General features: G+C 40.3%; 1 protein-coding gene across 2 annotated transcripts in view; it reads left to right on the plus strand.

The window, feature by feature from the left end:
• The first annotated feature begins 1,757 nt into the window (after nucleotides 1–1,757).
• LOC118229817 (phosphatidylinositol 4,5-bisphosphate 3-kinase catalytic subunit alpha isoform) overlaps nucleotides 1,758–14,045 on the plus strand; it is a 33,053-nt gene continuing 20,765 nt past the window's right edge. The window contains exons 1-6 of one of the 2 annotated variants that reach the window (XM_035422230.1): nucleotides 1,758–2,407; nucleotides 8,100–8,215; nucleotides 10,343–10,744; nucleotides 11,270–11,479; nucleotides 12,368–12,397; nucleotides 12,760–13,010. In XM_035422230.1, coding sequence (XP_035278121.1) covers nucleotides 10,393–10,744; nucleotides 11,270–11,479; nucleotides 12,368–12,397; nucleotides 12,760–13,010 — 843 coding nt within the window. In that variant the 5' untranslated portion in view covers nucleotides 1,758–2,407; nucleotides 8,100–8,215; nucleotides 10,343–10,392. The remainder of the gene's footprint in view (nucleotides 2,408–8,099; nucleotides 8,216–10,342; nucleotides 10,745–11,269; nucleotides 11,480–12,367; nucleotides 12,398–12,759; nucleotides 13,011–14,045) is intronic. The other variant, XM_035422231.1, reaches the window with a different exon arrangement.

A 14,045-nucleotide genomic window follows, 5' to 3' on the forward strand; every position in this document is an offset into this window, starting at 1 on the left:
AGTGGAAATTCTAGTCTTCTGTGCTTCTTAGAATTTGCCTAATTTAATGCAGCTCTCATGCTATAATGTCTCTGGATCTGAAATAACAATCTATGGTTCTTAAATACTTTCTTACCTGCCTTTGATGTCACAATGTAGGAAAGTCACAAGCCTGAAATCATAGTTTGGTATCAGATCACAAGAATGATCCAGGATTGTATGTTTTTTTTTTTTTTTTTTTTTACAAAAAAGTTGTTGAATTACAGCTCACAAGAGCAATTGTTCTCTTTGGAAAGTGATCCAGTGATCCCAAGTGATACAATTAATGATACTATTTATGCATGCCCTGCACTTAAAATAAATAAATTAATTAATTAATTAATTAATCAGTTTGCATTCATAGTTTTGTTACAAAAGTTTCACAGTGCTGCTGTTGTAATGCAGTTACACAAGGTGTAGCCTTAGCAAAATACAACCCCTCCCACATTTTACCTGGAAACAGTGGCTGCTATTCCTGCACTTTAACCCTTGTGCTCTGTTAATTTATTAGCACCTGAGAAACTGTTAGCCTGGGCCAAGTACACCAGGACATTATCAGGATTTTGAGCTTTAACAACCACAGTAAGTAAGGACCTTAATTTAACATCTGATCCATAATATGTCATCTTTTATTGCACAGTTCCCCCATCACTCTACTGGGGCATTGGGTTATTTCTCCTATTTGGTACAGTGGGGGAAATCGCCCCCTAGTGGCTCAGCAACACCTTTTCCGTAGCATCTTAGTTTTCCCCGGTCTCCAGTCAGTACTAACCAGACCAAGTATTACACAGGTCCACACCTGCTGAGCCTGACATGAGAATGGAAAAGGGTGGTATAGGTGGTATCAGTGCTGCATTTTTTCAGCAGTTTTCCTGTACATTTTTTCAATGCTCACCGATGCTTGTGTTCACAATATATGCACACAAGCTATTTTTCTGTCCTATGCTGTCTGTGAATTCATTCTGGCCAAAAGCGCCTGAAACGTATAAATGATATGCTAAACTTTAGAATATAGGTGGTTGGTATCACCATCTTGTGCAAAGCTGTAGATGCTGAATTAATCACACAAAGTTAAAATAAATCACTACTCACATATTCTCATGCAATATTCAACTTCTGCAAATCCCAATACCATTGGTTTGCTATTCTATTTTAGTTCTTTTGTTTTGCCTACAGATCCACCACATATTCATGTCAATAACAATAGTCATAGTTCTCTCTAATGACCACCAGTCTGTCTTAGGCAATCACTGTGTGACTATGGTCACTGCTCAACAAACAATATTCATAACAAAACTGTATAAAGATATGCTCTATAGGTTAAATTGGGATGGTAGGTATGTCATCCAGCCAAGTTACGCCTTGGCAGGGCATGCCCCATATGATATTTACAACAATACATGTGCATTAGGACAGAAAAGAAACAAATCAGTCATCCATGATTCATTTGTCACACATTTTAAGCATACAGCCAAATTCATTTTTTTTCTTCCAGCTGTATGCAGACAGGACATCACATTTTATTGTGCACATGTATTTCATAGACAAATTAATTTCAAAACCCGTGTCTATTCACAGAATACACCAAACCAGTATGTATGTATAAACGGTACACATGCAGAGGATAGGCTAGTCTTTTTTCCCCTCTGCTTGAACTTTTTGCTGTTGACTTTAAGAGAAGTAATCAAACAGTTTTCTGCAGGCACACCCATAAAACCACCCACACACACAAAAAAAGATAATTTAGCAACTGCTGCGGCTAGCTACAGTAAAGCAGTCGGCTTGAGACAGATATACCAAGCAGCCGCGGATTTACAAAGTTGCTGGCTTATATAATTGCCAGTCCCACCTGACTCCATTTCTTGTTTGGGGGAGTCCTTTGAAAGCTCTGCAGCACTGAAGTATTAAGCGAATAAGGTGGTTGAGTGATATAGCTAGCTAGAGCAGTTTCTTAGGACACCCGTAACCCATATAAAACCCGGCGCGACAACGAGCTTTATCGGTGGGAGCTGAGAAAACAAATTCTCCCGGACAGGTCCCGCGAATATTTACTTCGGCTACGCTGTCGCGATATTAATATTAATTTACGGTGAGTTAGAAGCTCGTGTGCTAGCTTGCTAGCTGCAGACATTGGAAGAAATATGGAATACGGCTATTATTCTAAAGGACGGGCGTGAATGTTTTCCCCCAAGGGGGGGTTAAGGAAAAAATATATGTCTTTTATGTTCCTTGATTTCCATACACGAAAAACAAGAAACAGACCGACGGTTGCTATGGAGAAGTTGCGGCTGTCAGGCTGGAAGTAGGCCTGAGCTTCGGACTGGAGTTGTTAGGAAAGGCCCGGGGAAGTTGGAACAGTGGGGATCAACCACTGGGAACAGACGACAGGGTAAGTAACGTTATAGCAGCGGGGAGGGCGGTCTTCACACGCGTATCAACATAGAAGACCATTAAATAGCTAGTGACAACAACGAAAAGACAATTTTGATTATTTACTTAACGTAGCATGTTAAACTATCGTTATTCTGCTGAACTCGAATTGGCTGCTTCCTCGAGGAAAGAAAACAAACATCACCACCATTGCTACTACTAGGGACTATCAAGGAATGCTATCTAGCTCATTATCTACTCTTGCGGCAAGCAGCCGGCAAGGCGTCTGTACTAAAAAAAACATTATCTCGCTAAATGTTACGTCTTGTGGCGAGGGCACTTAACACGAAACTGAGAATACGTGGCTAGTCTAGGTATCTGCTTATTCTGTAACTAACACTTGCTACCATATAGGTAGCTATTAGTTATATCTACCTAGCTAACGTATAGTTAGCAACAAGACATTCGGACAGCAGACTTCCCACGCGTCTCTGTTCTGTTGTTCTAGCTGTGTAGCTAGATGTGTGTACTGACTAGAGTATTTTATTATCTAATTTATTGCTAGATCCCTGGTTAACCAAGCTAGCCAGCGCTAGATAACACACACACACAGACATGATTGTCAACTAATCAACATGTGTTTTGCTAATTGCTCATTAACAATGGCTTGATAATGTGTATATAATAACGCAAGTAAATACTCTTTAAGGCAATTTCCAAACCTGTTGAAATTCATAAATGGTGCCACGCACCAAATTCTTTTTTAATGTGCTAGCAAGCTAAGCTATAGTAACGTTATAACCACAGATAGCTAACATTAGCTAGGTACGTTAGGCAATTTAGCTTTCGTCCTGAGACGTTATTATTATTATTTTTTTTAACATAGCACACGTGTCCTGTATTACGACAAACACATATTGCAGTGAAAATAAATATTATTTACTTTAATTTAGACTATGACAGTATGTTTCAGCATGGTATAATATATAGTTCGGAGAATTTAGGAGCTTAACTCTAAACAAGCTAGTCTACCTACTGAATGTAGGAAGAGCTAGCGTCACCTAGCTAACGTTAATTCCTTGTAGTTCGGTTATAGTAAGTTATGGAATCCATTTTACGACATGGTCGAATCCCAGTGATCATTTATCAACTTTTCACGGCACCAATTAATGCGTAGCCATCAACCGAAAAGGGTTTGTGCCACATTCGTTAGATGTTTTTGTCGATAAGATGTCTAATCATACAGCGTCATTCCTCAGCCCACACATAACCCATTTATTTATTTTAACGTTATTTTACAAGGGAGGTTACATTGAGCTTTACACCTCTTTTACAGGCCCTGACCAATACAGAAGCATACATAAAGTTACCACACTACACTGACATAAAATTCAACAAATCTAAAATCATTGACTTAAAATGATCAACATCAACAAAATAGTCAAGTTTCAAATCTGTTTGCAACGTATTCAATATAAAAGGTGCAGCATAACTAAAATAATTTAAAAAAAAATTCCCAACACATTTTTTTGTCTTTGGAACCTTAAATAAAATCCTATTTTGTGATTTTAAATGATAATGTCCATTATTGTGTGGAGTAGGTAACATACTGAGGTAGGTTGGCATTTGTCCTATGATAACCTTACATAAAAATATCAGCCAATGCATTCGCTGCCTCATTGCCAGAGAGCCATTCTGATAACTGATATAAAGTGTAACGATGAATGTGGGAGCCAGAACTGGTGACAGATCTTAAGGTAGCATGGTATAATTATCAAGAGTATGGACATGTGATGCTTGACTATTTAAATACAACATATCACCATATTCTAATAAAGGCTGAAACGTTGCATCCGCCAACTTCATTCTAGCATGAAAAGAAAAACAAGCCTAATTTCTATAATTAAAACTAGTGTCAATTCAAGTTTTTTTGATAAATATGATATCAGTAATGTAACTGGAATCCATAAAGATAAAATCCTAAATCCTTAGATGATGATATCAATTCTATGGGCTCTTCTTGTAATGTGACCATCTGAGTTTAAACGAGAGGTTTTGAATTACATCTGGAAAAAACCTGTCTGGCAAGCAGGTGATTTATTGTTACAGATGTGATAAAATAATCAGTTGTAAATACTTGACTATATCAGGTTGGACTTGGCTGTATTTTGCTGCCAAACTGTCATGTTCCTCTAAGATACTGCTACTAATATAATAATAATAATAATTATTATTATTATTAACAATAATAATAATAATTATTATTATTATTATTATTATAATAATAATTATAACAGGAATACTAACAAGGAGCACATGTGCTCTTAAGTTGAAGAATCACAATTAGTAGATGTGCTCCAAAGTGTAGTTAGCACACCTGAATTTTTTTAGGAGCAAATGCACTTAAAATAGGAGCACTGTAGAGCGCTATACAATAATAATAATAATAATAATAATAATAATAATACAGGCAAAACGTGGGTTGATAGATATACATTACTTTTGAGTGTCAGATGAAGAGACAGCGATGTGAAATTGGTACAGTGTACACTAATCAAGTTGTCTGTGTGGTAACTTGTACAGTGCAGCCTGTTAGAAATTTGACAGTGACACATCATTTGTTGTTTTGGCTCTGTACTCCCACACATTGAATTTGAAGTGAAACCATGCATGTAGTGGTTTCACTTTCACAGACTGTCAGCTTCAATTTGAAGGTGTTTACATCCATATTAGGTGAACTGTGTAGGAATTATAACCATCCAAAGCATGTGGAACATGGTGTATGTAGTGTTGTGGCCTGGGCATGTAGGGCTGCCACTGGAACTGGCTCGCTTGTCTTTGTTGATCATGTGACTGTTGGCGGCAGCAGGATGAATTCTGAAGTGTACAGAAATATCTTATCTGCTCATATCCAGCCAGGTGCCTCCAAACCCACTATACTACACTTCACCTTGCAGCAGGACAGTAAACCCAAACATACTGCTAAAGCAGACAAGGAGTTTTTCAGGGCCAAATGTTAAAGTGTTCTTGACTGGCCAAGTCATTGTCCTGGACTGAATCCAATTGAGAAATCCCTGCATTGTACAGGATCTAAAGATGGCTGCAGTACAGGCCTGACAGAGCATCACCAGGGAAGATACCCGGCGTCTGGTGGTGTCTGTGGGTGGCAGCCTTCGGGCAGTCATCGAATACAAAGAATTTGCAATCAAGTACTAAATTATGTTCATTTGTCCAATTACTTTTGGTCTCCTAAAATGGGGGAAGTATGTATAGAAAGGGCTGTAATTCCTACACCTGATATGGATGTAAATGCTCTCAAATTAAGCTGACAGTACGCACATTAACCTCATAGTGATTGTTCCATTTCGAATCCAGTGTACTGGAGTGTAGAGCCAAAAAAACAAACATTGTGTCACTGTCCAGTACTTACGGACTGCAGCGCATAAGTTTATTTTCTCTGCGAGTCCTTGCTGACAGGTGCTGACATGAAGGAGTGTGAGGCAGTTCCGGTTCAAAACCCGAAAGCTATCCCCTCGATTGCTCCCCGCCCTCAGGACAGGCTCTCTCTTGTTTAACGTCACAGAGGGGCTCACTTCATTGTACAGCAGTGGCGAATCAATAAGCAATCGTTTAGAATTTGGAATGAAATGGGACCGAGGCTGTTGCCACCTGACTTTGAGTGATTATGATTAAGAATGTAAGGGAATGAAATAACACAGAATGAAAAATGCACAGAATGAAATACAACAAAATAAACTGCATATCGGTGTATTTGTTGCTTTACCAGATGATGCACCTAGCTGTGCCTCAATATCAATGGCACAGATTGGAATACTATAGCCTATATCAATGTATTTTTTTTCTTTCTTTTGAATGCACAGCTTTTAGCAATGACATCTTTTCCCTACCATACTGACTTACAGTCCACATCTGGGAAAACAACGCATGGCACATTGTAATTCACTCAGAGAGCATATTAAGCATAACCACACTGAATGTAAAGCACATGTATTGCATAGGATTTATTTTTGGAAAAATGAAATAGTCTAAACCGCCTCACACGACTCAAGACTGAGACTGAGGATGGTTTGAGACAGAGACCATAATAATGTGTTTGTAAGACTGCAACCATAATGATTGCTGGAGTATTTCTACATGCATATGTCATTAAAATAACTATACAAAATAAAATATTGCTAGCATATGTAGCATATTGCTACATAATGATAGTCTTAATGCTCATGGAAATAAAACTAGTGGCTTGGAAGTACTGTTTGATCTTCCACCTTGTGTTGAAGATACATAGGATATATATTTATATTTGAAAATATTTATGCTGCAAGCTCTGCAAGTCCATATGCAACCTAATCATTCTTTCTGCCACTTTGGGGATGGTATAACATCTACAGGTTTGCTCAGAAAGTCACTGCGTTTCTCTAGTTTGTAGAGGCCTGTGTCTAACATTTTGGAAGGGGGTTATTCTACAACAATAGTGGTGTTTGGAATTGTAATATGTCTTCAAATGCATTTAATTTTTGTTGTTCGCAACTTAGAGTACAATATTAATTAACCATTTAACTTAATGTGTCCACACAAATGCCAGCTTACTATATAAAAATTATTTTTATACAATCACTCAATGAATTGTTACTGGTGTTACTGTTACCTTAAACAACATTAAAGGCTTTTCAGAATTCTATTTCTCAGTTCAATCTGCACAGATAGCCAAAAACAGGTTAGTACTGTAGAATCCATTTGTGCATAACGGATTATTGCATAATTTGAGTATTTGCATATAATTTCCAAATCCCAAACCATTTCCCATTCATTCCATTCTGAAGAGATAGCATATTCGCATAAACCATAAGCGCATATTTCAGATGTTTTCATGGAATTATGCCCAGTTACACTGCATAATGATCTATAAATATATGTTGAAAGTCAGCAGATGTAGCATAAATAAACCGACAGTTGTCCTATAAAGACACAAAACCGGCACAATACCGGAAGGTAGGCAGTTTCTATGGAAAATTACGTCGTTAGCGCATGTCTGAGTGGCATGCATGAATTCTACTGTAGTTAATTTAGCATGTCTAAGGTTGCACATAAAGGTGAAAGCAGTCAAAACTTGAATTGCATTATCATTCGAAACAAATTGCACTAATAAATGCATGGACCATTTCCAAATTTCTTTGTTGTTGGACAATTTATCCTATGGCCTATTCTAGGTGGTTTAGACGGCTTGAAAAAAATCCTTAAAACACCACTTCTCTCATTTGCTTCAGTAACTATTAATAATAACTCTACTTACAGCGCAAGCAGTACAAACATTACAGTTCAACAGAACAGTTCACCTCAAATTTGCATGCTTATTTGTATTAACGGTTTACAGATTGCAGTCAAGCCGCATCTGGGCTGTTTCAAGTACATTTGTCATTAAAGCAACCGACAATGATCAGTGCGGATGTCTGCTTTTGCATTAGGAGCACTGTCATTGTATTGCCTTGTCAGATTGTCTGATTGTTGTGTAGATGTCCTACTCGAGCTTCGCCTGTGTGTCAGCACAGCTGTCATTGTCTGGGTTCTAGCACACAAAAGTTGGTAGATCAAATCCTGATAACTACTGAAAGGAGCGACCTGAGATGGAAATAGATGCACATTCCATCTTGAAAAGACACCATTTTACAGTAAAACTCCTGTGTTTGTGACAGGAAGTGGCACTTTAAAGGATGCTGTTGAGGACTTGGCAACGATGCTGGATGTCTGAAAATAGATGGGGCCTCTTCCTTCACCCATACCAAAACTACAGCCATTAACTTGACCCAAGGTAAGGTCGTTTGCTCTTACGTCTACTGCTAGCGGGTGGAGAGGTCATACGAGTGTCATTTTGTATCTTCATCTACCTGAGAACTGACAAGGATTCAGATGAAGCTTGATGATTGGCCTTAGAACATGCTAGAAGAATTGAAATGTATTGATGGACTTGATGCTATATGCTGAAGTTGGTGGAGGTATATGCTCTGCAGAGTGGCTCACTAAATAGGCTCATGTTTACCACATAATAAATTGTCTTGTGGTCAGTCGTTTATTATAATGGAGTGTGTGCCCGTTTACAGCTGTTTCACCGGATCGCTGCTTTCACTGAAAGAGCGGTTTACCTTGCTTGCTGGTTTTGGCTGCATTGTAAATTAAATTGAAAAAAATATTTTATTATTATTATTATTATTATTTTGTGGGCTATGCGTGGCAAATTGTGGTCACTCACTCACGGACGATCTGAGAGGGACGTTTAGTAGGATGCGTGTGCAGGTGGTGCTTCGTTTAGTAAGAGTAGATGAAACACGAACATGTTAGGGTTAGCTAAAGTAACGTTAGGCGATAAAGCTGTGCTTAAAAATGTTGTGCCGTGCAAAGTGGTGATTTCGGGAGATGCAGACAGATAAAGGCATCGCGCTAGTTCGCACGTACGGATGCTATCCTGCACGCATGAGTAGGAGCTAAGGACACACAGCTACAACCACCGATACAAATGCATGGACACACGGAGGAAAACCAGTGACGTTACAGAGGTGAGGACATGCCATAGCTGCCTAGCTATATAGTTAGTACAGTTGCGCTGTGGTTCTGGACGGTTTCGTGCTTGTTTACAATGTCATGTCCCTGTGCATTTTGCTGAATCATAACACAGAGTCTGGTTTCTATATCTGTCAGCCTCTTTGTGTGGTTGTGTGACCCTCTGCCTTGGTGCACTGCCATGTGTTTCTCTGAGCTGTGGAAAAGAACCATGTAGGCTTTTCAATGTGTCTCTTTTCAGTGTTTGCTGTCAATTGGGAAGTATTCACCCATCCTCAGAGTTGCTTGTGAATAACTTGTAAAGTTTGGTGCGATCACCAGTGGACTTTACCAGAATAAAACGGTTCTTGAGAGCTTAAGAGTCCCCCCCCCCCCCGAAATTGATTTGAATTTACAATACCATGTACTGCACATTCTAAGAAGAGAGTCCGCTGCCTGTATAATCCTTCGCCCAGCTACATCTAGCAGTAATGTCCAAATATAGTGGGAGGCATGGTCGATATTACATGCAAGGACTGCCTCCCAGTAAACTTCTAACCATGTCAACCAAGCCGTGCAGTTCATTTGGAAATTTTAGTTCACACCATAGCCATTCTTCTCTTGAGATCATTATTGATTATTATTAATAATGAAGTGTTCTCAAGAAAATAAATAATCAAAATTGTTCTCCAAACAATAATTTGAAACTCTGGCCCCTTTCCCTGGATCTTGTAGAGAGGCTTTTTTTTTGGGGGGGGGGGCATGAAGTTAGTGATCTACCAAGGAATTTCTGTTTCCCAAATGGATTTCTCCTGTGGTGGGGAGGGGGTTCTGCTTTACTTCCAGCAAGATGTGTGACTCATAGACTGCTCTTTTCTTCCAGCAAGTTAACAGTAACTTGCATGAGGTCATCTCGACCCTTACGACACATGTAGCTGCAACAGTTGGTTTTCTCATCACTGGTGTGATCCTATTGGTAATGTGTGCATGTCTGGCTTATATTGACTGCAAGCCAAGAGCACAGATTATTTACTTATCACTCTCTGTGAATGTGAATGATTTTGTGTGTTCCCTCCATTTGGTAACTATCGTCTTTCGCCCACTTTGATTGCAGAGAATGGTGGATTTTTAAAGGATTTTGAAACCACTTCTGCTGGTAAATTCACATGAAAATGTAGACAGAGCGAACCCCTTATGCTATTAATGGTCCCTTGATCTGCTTCCCTTGTTTTCTTTCTTCATGTTCAGTGAATCATAATGTTGTCACATTACGTTTGTTTGTTTGTTTGTTTATTTAGATCCCCAATAGGTACTATAACCGTTCGGTTATGAATCTTGGAATTGCGATAAGCAGAATGCTTCACAATGTAGCTTGTGAAATTTTCCTTTTGTACCTCCACAGGAGACAAACCCGTTTGGCTGAACTCAAAGGATTCTGGGAAGGCGTGAGCCATGCCCCCGAGACCGTCATCCGGAGAACTATGGGGCATCCACTTGATGCCCCCTCGGATTTTGGTGGACTGCCTGCTACCGAACGGGATGATCCTGACCCTGGAGTGCCTCCGTGAGGCCACCCTCATCACCATTAAGCACGAGCTCTTTAAGGAGGCCCGGAAGTACCCCCTGCACCACCTCCTGCAGGAGGAGACCTCCTACATTTTTGTCAGTGTTACGCAGGAGGCGGAAAGGGAGGAGTTTTACGATGAAACGAGGAGACTTTGCGACCTCAGGCTCTTTCAGCCTTTCCTGAAAGTCATTGAACCCGTCGGCAACAGGGAAGAGAAAATTCTCAACCGAGAAATCGGTAAGCTTCCCTTGCCTGCTCAGCTCTCTGCAGAAAGTGTTTGGCAATGCTGAAGGGGGGGAGGGGTACTGTAGAAACCAAGGAGAGTGGTTTGGCCAGAAGTATGTACTATTTGTCCATCAGCTATGCAAGATGTTTCTCAGAATGAAAGCTATTATTATTATGGGGCCAAGCACCAAGGGTGTGTTGGACCTCTATTGTTTTGCTAGGATTATTATTCTTATTATTATTTTTCTTTTGCTGCATCTTCACTCCTTTCCCATGCTCAAAAACTCACAAAATTTGGCAGAAATGTCCAGTCTGACTGCAAATGCATTATGCATGACGCACATGCAACCGACACTCTTGGTGGCACTGCAGCACAACCTACTAAATTATAATTATTATCATCTAAGCCAAATTGACAGGTTCACTGAAAAACTCTTCAGATGGATTGGGTGGGTTGACCGTTGACCACACTAAATCGGTACGTGCACGGCGCTAGGAAACACTTCAGCCTCTCACCTGCCCGCGGGCCCGTTTCAGGTTTCGCCATCGGCATGCCCGTGTGCGAGTTCGACCTGGTGAAGGACCCCGAAGTGCAGGACTTCAGGAGGAACATTCTCAACGTCTGCAAGGAGTCGGTGGACCTCCGAGACGCCAGCGGGCCCCACAGCCGGGCGCTCTACGTGTACCCCCCCAACGTGGAGTCGTCGACAGAGCTACCAAAGCACATCCACAGCAAACTGGACAAAGGTAGGGGAGCTCCGGCAAATGAAACCCTTTGCCTCAGCAGGACTGCTTTGGGTACTGCATCAGCAAAAGAACAACGGCACTGACACGCAAAGCATTAACATACTTTGACATTTGTGATAATGTGAACGTTTTATGTGTTGAGCTTTGATTTGAGTGGTAGTGATTTAAAACGGTACCGTTCTTCAAAATTTAGAAGTTACTTACATTAAATATATGTGAAATATATTATATTATGTGAAAAAGGGTCCTGTAATCTTTGGGCTCTGCGTAAGCTAAATAAAAAGTTTTACTACCATAGAAAACGCTAACTAACTTTGGTAATCATAGCGCCTTATACATTCATAATATAATTCATTTGTTATAAATATTACAATACTTTGTGGACGTTGATACTCTATACTCAACAGCTAATTTATTAGGGGGCCAAACACCAAGGGAGTATTTCAGGAAAAGGTCTCCCATCAGGACAGCACTGTTGGGCAGCGGTGCATATTACAGTCCTGATTGTAAATGTGTCAGTGCTTTACTGAATAAATAAATTGTTCATAGCATCACGATCACATCGTCATTCCACATTACGTGAGCACTTGCGGATGACAGGACAGGTGGAAGGGGAAGGATGGGCAGCATCACACAATGGGGAAACGATCTCAAACTATTAGAATCGTATGTGTACATATTCCAGGCTGGATGGAACAAAGGACTGGACATTGTACACTTTGATTGATTGATTTTATTCAGTAATTTTAAAAAAGAAAAAAACATGCACTTGAAGCAAGCTTCTCATACACATTATTTTTTTTAAAACTATCAAGGATAGACACAATAAGGCTAATAGCTTATTTCCATTGTGGTCCTTTTTTTGCTTGTCTCCCTCTCCTATTGCAGCTTGCAGTGCACCCCAAGAACACCACCGTGGTATGAAGGCAACTATAGTGCAAGCAAATGTTGCACTACTTCTTTTATTTCCTTTTTTTCAGAAACCTCAGAAAGCTATGAATTGCACTCACCCATAGTGCTTGGCCCCCAACATTGCTGCTTGCAGCTATATTTTTATTTGTCATTTCTTTGCCAGAATAATTACAGTAAAATAATTTTTTTGGAATGCCAGGCTGAGGATTAGTTTAAAACTTTTTTCTTTGCTCTGTTTTGCACTTTTCTATTTGCTGAAAATAATTTTTTTTAACCAAAATTATTTATTAGCTTATAGATGTAGGGACACCTTATAACTTGCAAGTCCTGGAAGACTTACAGACATCTCCTGCCTGCTGTTTTTTCAGGTCAGATAATCGTGGTGATCTGGGTCATCGTCTCGCCCAACAACGACAAGCAGAAATACACCCTGAAGATCAACCACGACTGCGTCCCGGAGCACGTGATCGCCGAGGCCATCCGGAAGAAGACGCGGAGCATGCTGCTCTCGCCGGAGCAGCTGAAGATGTGCGTGCAGGAGTACCAGGGCAAGTACATCCTCAAGGTGTGCGGCTGCGACGAGTACCTCCTGGAGAAGTACCCGCTCAGTCAGTACAAGGTAATCCCTTAACCCCCCAGGGTTATACGCCAGATACGCGTCACCCATGGGGCGGCAATGTAGCACAATGTGTAGGGACTTGGTCTTGTAGCCTAAAGGTCGCAGGTCCAGTTCTCAGGTAGGACACTGCCGTTGTACCCTTGAGCAAGGTATTGAACCTGCTTCAGTATATACTGTATATCCTGCTGTATAAATGGATGCGATGTAAAACAATGTAAAATGCGATGTAAAAAGTAATGTAAGTTGAGTAATAGCTGTGATGTAATATAATGTAACCCTCAAACTCTGCTTAACGGATAACCACAGGCCCCGCAGCTGCCGCGCCATCCTGCTGACCGCATTAATGCCGTTCAGAACAACTGCTATCCGTAATTATACAGTAGATGCACCGATGCTGCGTTTCCCTAGCCAATTCAGATGTCGAGTGTTCTAAAAGAATTTGAATACTGAGGGTATTTAAAAGCAGAAAAAATGCAGTCAGTACTGCTATATGCCTTGGTCTAATCCCTCAGTTTAGTTGTAATTATAATGTAATGATAGGGGCAACATAGCTCAGGAGATAAGAGCGGTTGTCTGGCAGTTGGAGGGTTGCCGGTTCGATCCCCCGCCCTGAGTGTGTGGAAGTGTCCCTGAGCAAGTCACCTAACCCCTAATTGCTCCCAACGAGCTGATTGGTACCTTGCATGGCAGCCTTTCACCGTTGGCGTGTGAGTGCGTGTGTGAATGAGAGGCATCAATTGTAAAGCGCTTTGGATAAAAGCGCTATATAAATGCAGTCCATTTACCATTTAATTAAATGAAAAGCCTATTTGAACAGCAATGTTGTAATGGGCTGCTGAGGCCTGTTTTTTCCTAAGTGGCTTGTGGCAATGCTTGTGTAAAAAACAAAATGCTATACATCAATTTAAAAAATGTGATGTACAGGTGTACCTTGCTAACAGCTTGATAATGTTTTTTTCTGCAGAGTTGGCTAAAGCTATATAAAAATGGACTGTGATTTATATATTTCCTTCAATTGCAGGACTTTCCTTACCT

The sequence above is a fragment of the Anguilla anguilla genome, chromosome 6, assembly GCF_013347855.1.
Source record: "Anguilla anguilla isolate fAngAng1 chromosome 6, fAngAng1.pri, whole genome shotgun sequence".
Classification (NCBI taxonomy): Eukaryota; Metazoa; Chordata; class Actinopteri; order Anguilliformes; family Anguillidae; genus Anguilla; species Anguilla anguilla.